The sequence below is a fragment of the Helianthus annuus genome, chromosome 7 (assembly GCF_002127325.2).
Source record: "Helianthus annuus cultivar XRQ/B chromosome 7, HanXRQr2.0-SUNRISE, whole genome shotgun sequence".
In the NCBI taxonomy this organism is placed as follows: Eukaryota; Viridiplantae; Streptophyta; class Magnoliopsida; order Asterales; family Asteraceae; genus Helianthus; species Helianthus annuus.
In genome coordinates, this window is record NC_035439.2 from 128,232,076 (window position 1) to 128,243,627 (window position 11,552).

Genomic DNA, 11,552 nt, shown 5'->3' on the forward strand with positions numbered 1-11,552 from the left:
ATAATCATAACCACTTTTGGGACCGAATTCGGACGGTGGAGGATCGAAACTCAAGGGAGTTATATCAAACACGATCTCCACTGTTCGCTTCTTGATGTTATAAACGCGTTTGTTTGGAGTTCCATTGGCATATCCCAAAAAGAATCCAACTTCACCAACTTCCCCCATTTTAGGAGTATCTTTGGTGCGTTTGATAACACACTTAATCCCAAAAGGTTGACAGTAAGCACATGATTTAACACATAACATGCAGTGTTTACTGCCTCGGCCCAGAAGAAAATTGGCAATTTTGATTCAGAAAGCATAGTGCGGGCCGCCTCAATCAGGGTACGATTCTTCCGTTCTGCAACTCCGTTCTGTTGGGGAACATATGGAGCGCTGAACTGATGAATTATTCCCATTTCCTGACATAACTCATCCATATTATGATTTTTAAACTCAGTGCCGTTGTCACTTCGGATTTTCTTAATAGGAAGTGAATAATTTTTCTCAAGTTGTTTGAATAAGTCTCTTAAAATACCAGCAGTTTGATCCTTAGTTTTTAAGAAAAATACCCATGAGTAACGTGAGAAATCGTCAGTGACAACTAAGCAATAAGACATCCCACCAATGCTAGCAACATGGATCGGGCCGAAAAGATCCATGTGAAGCAATTCAAGTGGTTTTTGGATTGAGTTAACTGTTTTCGGTTTATGAGGCTTTCGTTTGATTTTTCCTTTTTCACATGATTCACATTTGTTGTGCATATTGAAACTACGTAAAGGAACCCCCAACACTAAGTTGTTTTTCACTAAGTGGTTCATTTTTCGCAGATGCACGTGGCCCATTCTCCTATGCCAGAGATACGATTGATCTTCAGTCGCCTTTGAAAGTAGACAAGTCACTGGAGCAGACGAGTTAACCAACGGGCGCATGTCCATGACATATGTGTTATTCACCCTTGGAGCTCTCATAACGATCCAATCTTCAGGAACAACAAATCCCGGATGCAAAACGAAGCAAGCTTTATCAGTGAACAACATCGTGTACTTGTTATCACAGATTTGAGAAACCGACATCAAGTTATGCTTCAATTCTTCAACGTAGTTCACTTTATGCAGCGTGATTTTTCCATTTGACACAGAGCCTTCACCAGTGATGTATCCACCCTTTTCACCGGCAAAGTTCACATAACCACCACGAATTTGTTTAAAATTGTTCAATAATTCTTTATTTCCTGTCATGTGTCTGGAACAGCCACTATCGATATACCAAATATAGATAGCCCTCTTCAGCTGCTCCTACACCCCAACAAAAATTTAGTTAGAGTGTGGATTCCGCACACCTGTTGTTCAATAATTCTTTATTTCCTGTCATGTGTCTGGAACAGCCACTATCTGAACGCTTAGTGCCGCACCCCGATGTTTCCGCCATCGGTTGGGGTGTGACAATTTCCACTGACAAAATGTTTTTAAACGCGTTTCAGGTAACAAAATGTGAAAGCTAAATAAAAGCCAGCTTGACAGCACTGAAGGCTTGGAAAAGTGGTTATAAAAGTTACAAAAAAATAAAGAAGATATTTATTTCAATAAAATAGGGTTTATCCCTCCCAATAAACATGTTTGTAAACTTGGGTTTTATCCCAATATGTTATTATTATAAAATGTGGTATTTTACTCTGATAAAATATTTCCTAACTACGGTCCTGATGAAATTTCCGCTGTCAATTAATGATGAACACCGATACCACCGTCTCTGAGTAGGTCGTAGCCGCCCGCCTCCCGAGGCAGGGGTCGGGGGTTGCGACAGTTTGCCATGTGGATTGTTCCTTTTTCATACTTATATGCTAGTACTCCAAAACTTGTATACTATCCAATACTTTTGTATTGAACTATACTTTAAAACATGTTGCAGGTTTATAATGATGATGATGATGATGATGATGCATGAAATTTAGTAGGGTGCCTAGAAACGCACTTTAAACTTTAAATACTTGTTGTGATGTAATTCATTTTGTTTCAACTTGTTGTATTCGATTTCAAACAATGTAATTGATTCTTTTAGCAATAAAATGAAATTCATTATTAAATACTTGTCACGATTTAGTGTTATGAGTGATGAGCAATCTATTTCGTCTCACTCCGATGTTTCCGCCATCGGTTAGGGTGTGACACACGCGCTGACACAATATCACAGGGGGCGCCCCGTGTAGCCTAAAGATCACCACCCAACACCGTTGCTCGTTGCAGTCTATCACTAAATCCTCCATAAACCTGTAAGTAGGGGCGGAGGCAGTGTACAAGGAGGGGTTGCCTGGGCTACCCCTCAACTCCGTCTCCGTAGTATTAAAATACCCTTCAACTCCGTCTATGTAGTGTTAATTTTTTAATTTTTTATATAAAGAGTACCCCTGATACCAAAATAAGAAATTTGAGACACTCCTAATTTTTGGGCTAGATACGCCACTGCCTGTAAGAACATTTTTTAACATGAAACTTTGATTGATTTCATTGAGTTTTCTTTCTTGTTTGATTTTGGGTTTTAAATCCTAAACTTTAGTTCCTAATGACTAAAGTTGGGAACCCTAAACTTGACAATAGCTTGCTTAATATTTTAGCTTGAGAAAACTATTATAGATCATTGTTTAAATTTAAAAATAAAGACTATAGATTAGTTTGCGAGACAATAATTGAATAACCGAGTATTGAATCGCTTTTAGATCATTTATATTGTAACAAGCAACCAAATGTGTTTAAATTAATCAAGTCTTAGACAACTTTCAAGCATCACCTATCTTAACTCAACTTAATTTTACTCGGTGACAGTATTTATGGATCCGTCACTTCTCACCACCACGAGCCAACTCCACATATCACGTCATGATAGGCTATGAAAGAAACACATGGTTTGAAAATTATTCCATATATAAATAAGCAAACTTTTTGTGCATAAGCACTTGTAATATGTGCTTTGAGAGTTTTTCAAAAAAAAAACTTGATTTTTTAATTTTAACCTAAAGGTTTTACCTTTTGCAATTTTAACCCTACAAAATTTGTTTTTTTAACTTTAACTCAAAACTTTTTCATTATTTGCAATTTAACTTCATAACTTTTGTCAATTATACTTTTCATCTTTGGTTTAACGTTTTTACGTTTCGTTACATATAGTTCTAAATTTTTCGAGTTAATACGACGTAACGTACGAGTGTGGTTCAACCTTTTATGTTTTGTTTCAAATTTTGCAAGTTAACACGGCGCAACGTGCATGTTTGGTTCAACGTTTTTACCTCTATTTTTTCATGTTTGACAGGTTCGTCACAGCACGCAGATTCTAGGTCGACTCAGTGGTTGGTGGTCGATGACGGTTGTGTGACATTAATACTATTTGACACTGTTTTACGCTCCGCCGCAACACGGGGTATGCTTTGTGGTTTTCCAAAGAAAAAATGATTATGCATATGGTTGTCGTAACCTTGGCTTTCGGGGTTTTCCAAAAAAAAAAATTTTGATTTTTGTTTACTTTTCACCCAAAAGTATTTCATTAATTACTTTTAACCCAAAACTATTTGTTTTTTTTTTTTTACTTTTAACCCGAAACTTTTATCTTTTGCAATCTATCCTCACAACTTTTTTTACTTTCAACTTTGATCCTTTATAGTTTTCATTTTTCGCAAATTTTCCGCTTTATGCTTGGTTCTAATTTTGTGACTTAACGCATCGACGTGCGTCTTTGGTTTAACGTTTTTACGTTTCGTTCTAAATTTTGCGAGTTTACATGACGCAACGTGCGTGTATGGGTGAACGTTTTTACATCGTTTATTTTTCTCCCATTTGACAAGTTTCACGTAACGTGCGGGTCCTAGGTCGACTTAGCTATAACTAAAGAATCCCCGCCGCATTGCGGCGGGTCTCAATTCTAGTTAAAAAAAAAATATAATATAATGTGTTCTATTTGTTTGAAACTTCAAACATGTTAAAATTTTAAAATACCAGAACCCCCTCACTCAGTTATAAGAACTCAAAAAGCTTCATCAATGGCGGAACAATAGAACAAACAAACCCTAAACCCTAACTCACCAAATCACAAATCAACAGAAATCGTTCCACCAATGGAGGCAGGAGGAAGAAAGGACTCATCTAATCCGGCGACAAAGTTCGCCGTGTACCAGAATCCAGCTCTCGCCGCTGCCCTAACCAAAAACAGCCTCCGTCCGTCAAAGTCTACGTTCCTCTTCATTCTCTCACTCTCATCCGCTTCTGCTTTCTCTCTCATCTCCTTCGTTTTCAGGTACTGCACACTCTCGTTGCTATCGGTTTCACGCACTGTATATAACTGTATCAATTAGTTTTATGTTTGTTGATGTATGAAATAGCTAGTGGTTTTTATTTGATTGATGAATTGTAGTTTATATTGATTGTCTGAAATGTTCTGATTCTGAAAGTGAACGAAGCAAACGTGTAACAAGAGGTGTTGCTAGTTGTTTTTGAATAGTGAAACTAAGTCTTTTAGAAACTGTATTTATAGATCTTGCGGTTATAGCGTTACTATGTGTGACCTGTTGGACTCGACTAAGTAGCTCCATAGCCTCAGGCGCAAGGAAATTAAAGGTGTATTGGGGTCATAACGTTACTATTCATGGCTACGTGGTCAAAAGTAGTTCGGGAGTGCACCTAGGGTTTCAAGCGAGGCGACATGCAGGGAAAACGCCTTGCTGTCATCCAGGTGCGAAGGTCAGGTGACCTTTGCTCGAGATTCCAGCCAGATTTCTGTTGGATTCTGATGAGATTTTGGCCAAATTTTGAAAAATATGGAGAAAAATCTGCAAATTTTGGGCAAACTGGCCTGAAATATCGAAAAATGGCCTGGAACCAGCCTAAACTAGCCCTAAGCCAGCCTAAAACATGTCTGAAACCCAAAAAATGTATGTTTAGGCTATGCGTCCTGTTTTATCTCGGGCCCGTGCTTTTTAAGCACCTTGCGCATAAGCCCAAGGCGCGCATTGCGTGCATCTTGCGCGGTTGCGCCTTTGACAACTATGATTCATGCAATGTTATCAGCATAGTAGTTTTAAGTTGTTATCTAATGAAAGGACATTATAATGGAAAGTTTGGTAGCCCTGAGATCTAAAACCATACCACCTGATAACCAAGATTGATACCTTTTCTATGTAGTTTTTACATAAGTTTCTTGCATCGAGTGTTAATATATTCTTATATTGTATAATATTATAGGGAAGGCGATATCATTGGCAGCTCCAAACTCAGATATGTTACTCAGGATATCGCTTGTGAGTAATATCATTAATGATGGATCATATGTTTTTAAACTATTAATTTCTCGTTAAACTTTTAGTTAACATCCCTTTAACTTCTTATGTTCGTCCACAGATATCTTTTTGAAACTGGCGCAGGCTGTCATGGCTCTGGTTTTAATCGGATCCTTATTTGCACTTCTCAAAGCCATCGCTTTATGGAAATCAAAAGCCGCTACACCCGCATCTACCTCTAATGACCAAATAAATTTAACCAACCGACAACTAGAGCTGCTTGGTAAAAAACCAAAGGCTCAACAGACTGAATCAAAGGAGCCACCCAAAGCCAAAACTACAGCATCACCGTCAAATACACTCGTCCCCCTTCACCAACCATTTACCAGTTCCGGGCCCGCGGGTCATATGACCCGTTTAAATAGTGAGAAGTTGACGACAAATAGCGGAAGTAAGAAGCATTTGTTCAGCACTCCATCAAAACCACCGGTCTCTCCGTCAGTGTACCTTGTTCCGTCACAATCACCGAATATAAAAACACCACCAGGCCCGGGTGGACCGGACCACATTGTTTCAACTCCTTGGTCAAGCAAACGCGGTTCGGGTACACGAGATATATCAACCGAACAACAACTCGAAACATTCTTAGCGGACTTCGAAGAAAAGTTCTCAACGTCTGCTGGTAAAATGGCGACCCCACCTCCTACGATAAGTGGGTTTGGTATATCTAGCCCGAGTACGAATACTTCCGGTACTACGAGAAGTACACCGTTAAGGCCTGTTCGTATGTCCCCCGGTTCTCAGAAGTTTAGCACCCCGCCAAAGAAAGGGGAAGGTGATTTACCTCCACCGATGTCGATGGAAGAGTCGATTGATGCGTTTAATCGTCTAGGTGTCTATCCGCAAATTGAGCAGTGGCGGGACCGTATCAGGCAGTGGTTTTCTTCGGTTGTGCTGAATCCTCTTCTTTCCAAAATTGAAACTAGCCACATAAAGGTACTAAGATTAGGCCTGTAAATGAACCGAATGAACACGAACGCAAACATATAATCAAACACTTTTTTTTGTTTATGTTCGTTTATTAAGAAAAAAAAGCATGTTTGTGTTCGTTTATGTTCGCTCATTTAACACTTAAATGAACAGTTCAGATGGTAAACGAACATAAACAAAAAACTTAAACGAGCATAACTAACAACAACACAAATGAACATAACTGAACAAACATAAATGAACACAAATGAACATAATTGACAAAACATAAACGAACATAAAGTAATTTTTATATAAATTAGTGATTAATTACGATAAATTCCATCGGAAACCTATTCTTATTACTAAAACGCTCAATTACCAATTAGTTATATTTATATAAGTAGTTAGAAAGTTCCTTTTATGTTTAGTATTTATATAAATATAACTAGTTATGTATTCAAATTGAAACGAAAATAAACGAACTTCCCGCCGAACAAGTTCACCAACAGTCGTACTTGTCAATAGCGGCTATAGCGACCGCTATAGCGCGTTATGTAGCGAGGCGACCAAGTGTCGCTATCTGGGTCATAGCGACCAATAGCGTGAATGGCGACAAGTAGGTTTTTTTTTTTTGATGTAAATAGCAATTAGATATAGCTATAAAATAGCTGGATTTATAGGTTTTTGTTAAATATACATGTAAAGTAGCATATATACCAAGATATTTTGATATAATATACATATAAAGTTTTTCAAAAATCTTTTTTATAGTGTATCGCTAATTCGCTATTTATAAAATAGCGGTCGCTATTTGTCGCTATTCGCTATGTAGCATATAGGTCCCTTGTCGCTATTCGCTATTAACAACTATGCCAACAGTTCATGAACGTTCGATTCGTTTAGAGGCCTAACTAAGATGAAAGGACATTATACGTAAATTGCGATTGATTAATTGAACTTTGGTTATTATCTAGTGGCACTGTTTAATAAGCACTTTTCATGTTTTATTGCGTAGGTTATGGAGGCTGCTTCTAAACTTGGTATATCGGTTACAATCAGCAAAGTAGGAACCGATTTGACAGCTGGCGCTGATGCAACTGTCGCCTCTAGTGAGAGAACTAATGATTGGCAGCCTGCATATACACTTGATGAAGAAGGGCTTCTTCTTCAGTTACGAACTACTCTTGTGCAAACTCTTGATGCTTCCATGTGTAAGTATCTTTGTCCTCTTTTTTATATTAATTATTTTTTGACTTTTAAGTTTAAAATATGTTTCTTATTGTTCACATCAGCTATTTCGATCAATTACAACATAGAGGGATACTTTTTAGGATTAAATTTCATATATACCCTTACAAAGTTGAAAAATTTCATACATACCCAACCAAAACTAAAAATATCATATATACCTTTACAAAGTAGTTAAAATATCAAATATACCCAATTTATTAAAAACAATCTAATAGACGATGATTTTACCCTTTTTTTTTTAACTTCAACTTTTTATATATGCTCATCTTTTAATTTTGTATTTTTGTCTAACACATTTTTAGCTTAAATTTATTTTTACCCATATATATATATATATATATTTTTTTTTTTAATTTTACCCATAAACAATAGTATACTCCATATATCATATTTAAGCTAAATAAATTGTGCTAGAAATGAGTAAATATAATATTTGAAGTTAAAGGCCATATATGAGATTTCAAAGATTTAGAAAAATAAGGATAAAACTGTCATTCATTAAATTGTTTTTAATGAATTGGGAATATATGATATTTCAACTCTTTTGTAAGGGTATATATGATATCTATACTTTGCATGGGTATGAATGATATTTTGCAAGTTTGCAGGGGCATATATGAAATTGCCCTTCTTATTATAGGATTGTCATATATCCCATCTCTTTTACAAGGTGTTTTATAAAACTTGATTTTTTGTAGCAAGGTCTTTGCTAGGTGGGCCCCAACAGACGCCAGCTCAGAACCTGTCAATCCCTATCATACAGGAGTGTATAGATGTCATTACCGAACACCAAAAGCTTCTAGCTTTGATGAAAGGGGAATGGGCTAAAGGCTTGCTACCCCAGAGTCATATACGCGCAGATTATACCGTACAAAGAATCCGAGGTAGTCCACTTTTCTTAATTGTTCTTTTTTCCTATACATATATATATATATACATATATATATATATATATATATAACGAAAGAGGGTATTTTAGGAATAGTTACCAAGACACAACCTCTATATTTTAATTATTTTTCTTTGTCAAATTTACAATAATGCCATCCAGCTTATGGTTTTTTTCTTTTTATGTATTCCACCCTTGAACTTTTAGAATTGCCACTTACACCCCCTTCGTTTTTAAAAACTTTGTAAAATGTCTTTTTGACCCCCTTGAGTTTTACGTGTTTATTTTTTATGTACGTGGGTCAAATATAATACATATTCGTGCTTATTTTTGTGTACGTTTTTGGTTGGTCTATGTTTTGTTCGGAAACGAGTTGGGTCAAATATAATTCGTTTTCACTAAGCGGTATAAATTCGAGTTATTTTACCTTTCGACTCCGCTGCAACGTGTGGTACCATCTTTTAACATAAAAAACACTATTTTCTTACGTGCTTATTTCTAAGTATGCTTCGTTGTAAATCCAAGTTGGTTTTACGTTTTGACGTAAATTTTCTCGGCAATGAGTCAGGTCAAATATAATACGTTTTTGTGCTTATTTTAATGTGCGTTTTCAGTTGGTTTGCGTTTTGACGTAAATTTTGTTTGAAAACAAGTCGTGTCAAATATTTGTCGGTATAAGTTCGAGTTAATTTAAGTTTCGACGCCGTCACAACGCCCCGCCAAGTCAAATACTAGTTCAAAATAATAAAAATAATAATAATACTACTAATAGTAATAGTAATAATAGTACTAAGGGGGGACAGGGCTCCCCGTTGTCCCCATTTCTTCACGCGTTGTAAGTGTGGAACACCGCCGTCACCGGTGTGGATCACGCGTGGTGGCGAATAAGCGTGATGGCCAAAACGCGTTGTGATGTTTGTGTGGTGAGTTGTTTTTCAATGGTAGATGTTTGTGTGGTGAGTGATGGGCATTTCCACTAAAATCCATCACTAGTGATGGAAAAATGCTCGATAACATGGCGGAAATTGATTGGATGTTGTGAGTGATGAGTGATGGGCGCCCCTACCTCCCTAATAGTACTAATAGTAGTAATAGTAGTAGTAATAATAATAATCCAATCGATCATTTAAATATTAATTTTGAATGCATGAATACTAAACTGAGAACACTCATGTGTCAATGTTCTGCAGAGCTTGCTGCCGGAACATGTGTTAAGAACTACGAATACATTACAAACAAAAATAACTCTAGTAAGAAATGGACCGAAGTTCCTACAGATTCACATCTGCTGCTGTATCTATTTTGTGCTTTTTTGGAACACCCAAAGTGGATGTTACACGTGGATCCTACTTATCACGCTAGTGTACAGTCGAGCAAAAACCCTTTATTTTTAGGTTTACTTCCACCAAAAGAACGGTTTCCCGAGAAGTATTTGGCTGTGATTTCTGGTGTCCCGTCTGTGCTTCATCCCGGAGCTTGTTTGCTTGCAGTTGGCAAACAAAGCCCTCCGGTTTTCGCGTTGTACTGGGATAAGAAGCCGCAGTTTTCTTTTGAGGTACGTGATAGTTTTAACAAGCAACCCCCTTTTCTACATATTTTCATTGTATTTTGAGCAAAATGCCATTTTCAATCCCTGAAGTTTGGCCAGTTTTGCGACTTTCGTCCAAAGGTTTGTTTTTTCCGCATTTGGATCCAAAAGGTTTGAAATCTTGCCATTTTCATCTGGCTCGATAACGCCATCCATTTTTGTCTGTTAAGTCAGGGTTATTTCCACCTTTTTTGTTAACTTAAACGGCAATTTGGTCTTTTTCACATTATGTTAAATGTTTTTTTTACATAAAGTGAAAAACACTGAATTGCCCTTTAAGTTAACAAAAAAGACGAAAATACCTCTGATGGATAAAAACGAATGGAGTTAACGAGCCGGATGAGAACGGCAAGATTTCAAACCTTTTGGACCTAGATGCGGAAAAACAAACCTTTCGACGGAAGTCGCAAAACTGGGGCAAACCTCAGGGACGTAAATTACATTTCACTCTTGTTTTATTAATCTTTTTTTTTCACATTTTAATAAAATTTTGTTTTATATTATTTGCAGGGAAGAACAGCACTTTGGGACTCAGTGTTGCTTTTATGCCATAAGATAAAGACAGATTATGGTGGCATTGTTAGAGGAATGCATCTGGGATCTTCTGCGTTGGGGATTCTTCCGATTCTTCAAGAAGAAAACAGTGAGTGATGTTTTTCATATCTTCTTGAATCAGGCGTTAATGAAGATGAGACGAGATCATCTATTGTTAACATTTCTAGCGACTTGACATTTGTAACGGCTAATGGTTTTAGCGACTGTTTTGAATTGAGAAAGTGCTAACCAACTGTCTAGTGGCTAACTAGGAAAAGACCAATTTGATCGTGTATGTGATGATCGACGTTTTCCTTATATTTCTAGTAACCATTTTGTATGTTAGGAAAAGTTATATCAACATTTTAAAAGGCTATATTTGGGCAACGGGGATTTATGCGTTGGCTCGACAGAAGCATTGAATTGATTGCAATATAAAAATATGGCATAGTTCGACAGTTAATCCGGTCCAATAAGTAAAAAATTCTTCTTGTCACATTGTTTTTTACTTAAGGATAAACTGCCGTTATCATTCATGTGGTTTATCCATGCCACTTTCATCCAAAAAGTTTGTTTTTATCGCATTTGGTTTCAATATTTTGTCATTTTCATCTACTTCGTTAACCCCATCCATTTTTAGCGTTAAATGAAGGACATTATCCCCATTTTTTATACATTAATGTTAGGTATTAAGTACACATGAACAATAAACAAAATCAATAAAGTAGACATGAGATTTACATGGTTCGCTCAGCGTGTAGCCTACGTCCAGTCTACGGGGACAACTAGGATTTATATTTTATTGAGTGATAAAAGAGTTAAAAGTACCAGAGATATATTCATAGACTAGCTAAATAGGGTTTAAACCCTTTGCTAAACTTACAATACAAGATACTAAGCAAATTGGGCCCATTAAGGTTAGGGCCGTCCGGTCTCCTCTTATTTCTTTCCTAATTCTTGGCTAGCTCAAGTGGGCTGAAGGCAACAACTCACAATTTCCATTTGGTGTCTTCGGACCTCGAGCTGCATATCTTTTTTGTACTTCTGTACATCTTTTTTAGCTTTAAGCTCCC

General features: G+C 36.8%; 1 protein-coding gene across 1 annotated transcript; it reads left to right on the plus strand.

Annotated features, from left to right (window-relative positions):
- The first annotated feature begins 3,944 nt into the window (after positions 1-3,944).
- On the plus strand, positions 3,945-10,824 carry LOC110868525 (transmembrane protein 209). The gene is made up of 7 exons (XM_022117714.2): positions 3,945-4,266; positions 5,211-5,266; positions 5,367-6,241; positions 7,233-7,428; positions 8,167-8,352; positions 9,548-9,912; positions 10,456-10,824. Exons 1-7 carry the CDS (start codon positions 4,088-4,090, stop codon positions 10,594-10,596), a joined length of 1,998 nt encoding a protein of 665 aa, XP_021973406.1. The 5' UTR covers positions 3,945-4,087; the 3' UTR covers positions 10,597-10,824.
- The last annotated feature ends 728 nt before the right edge of the window (positions 10,825-11,552 follow it).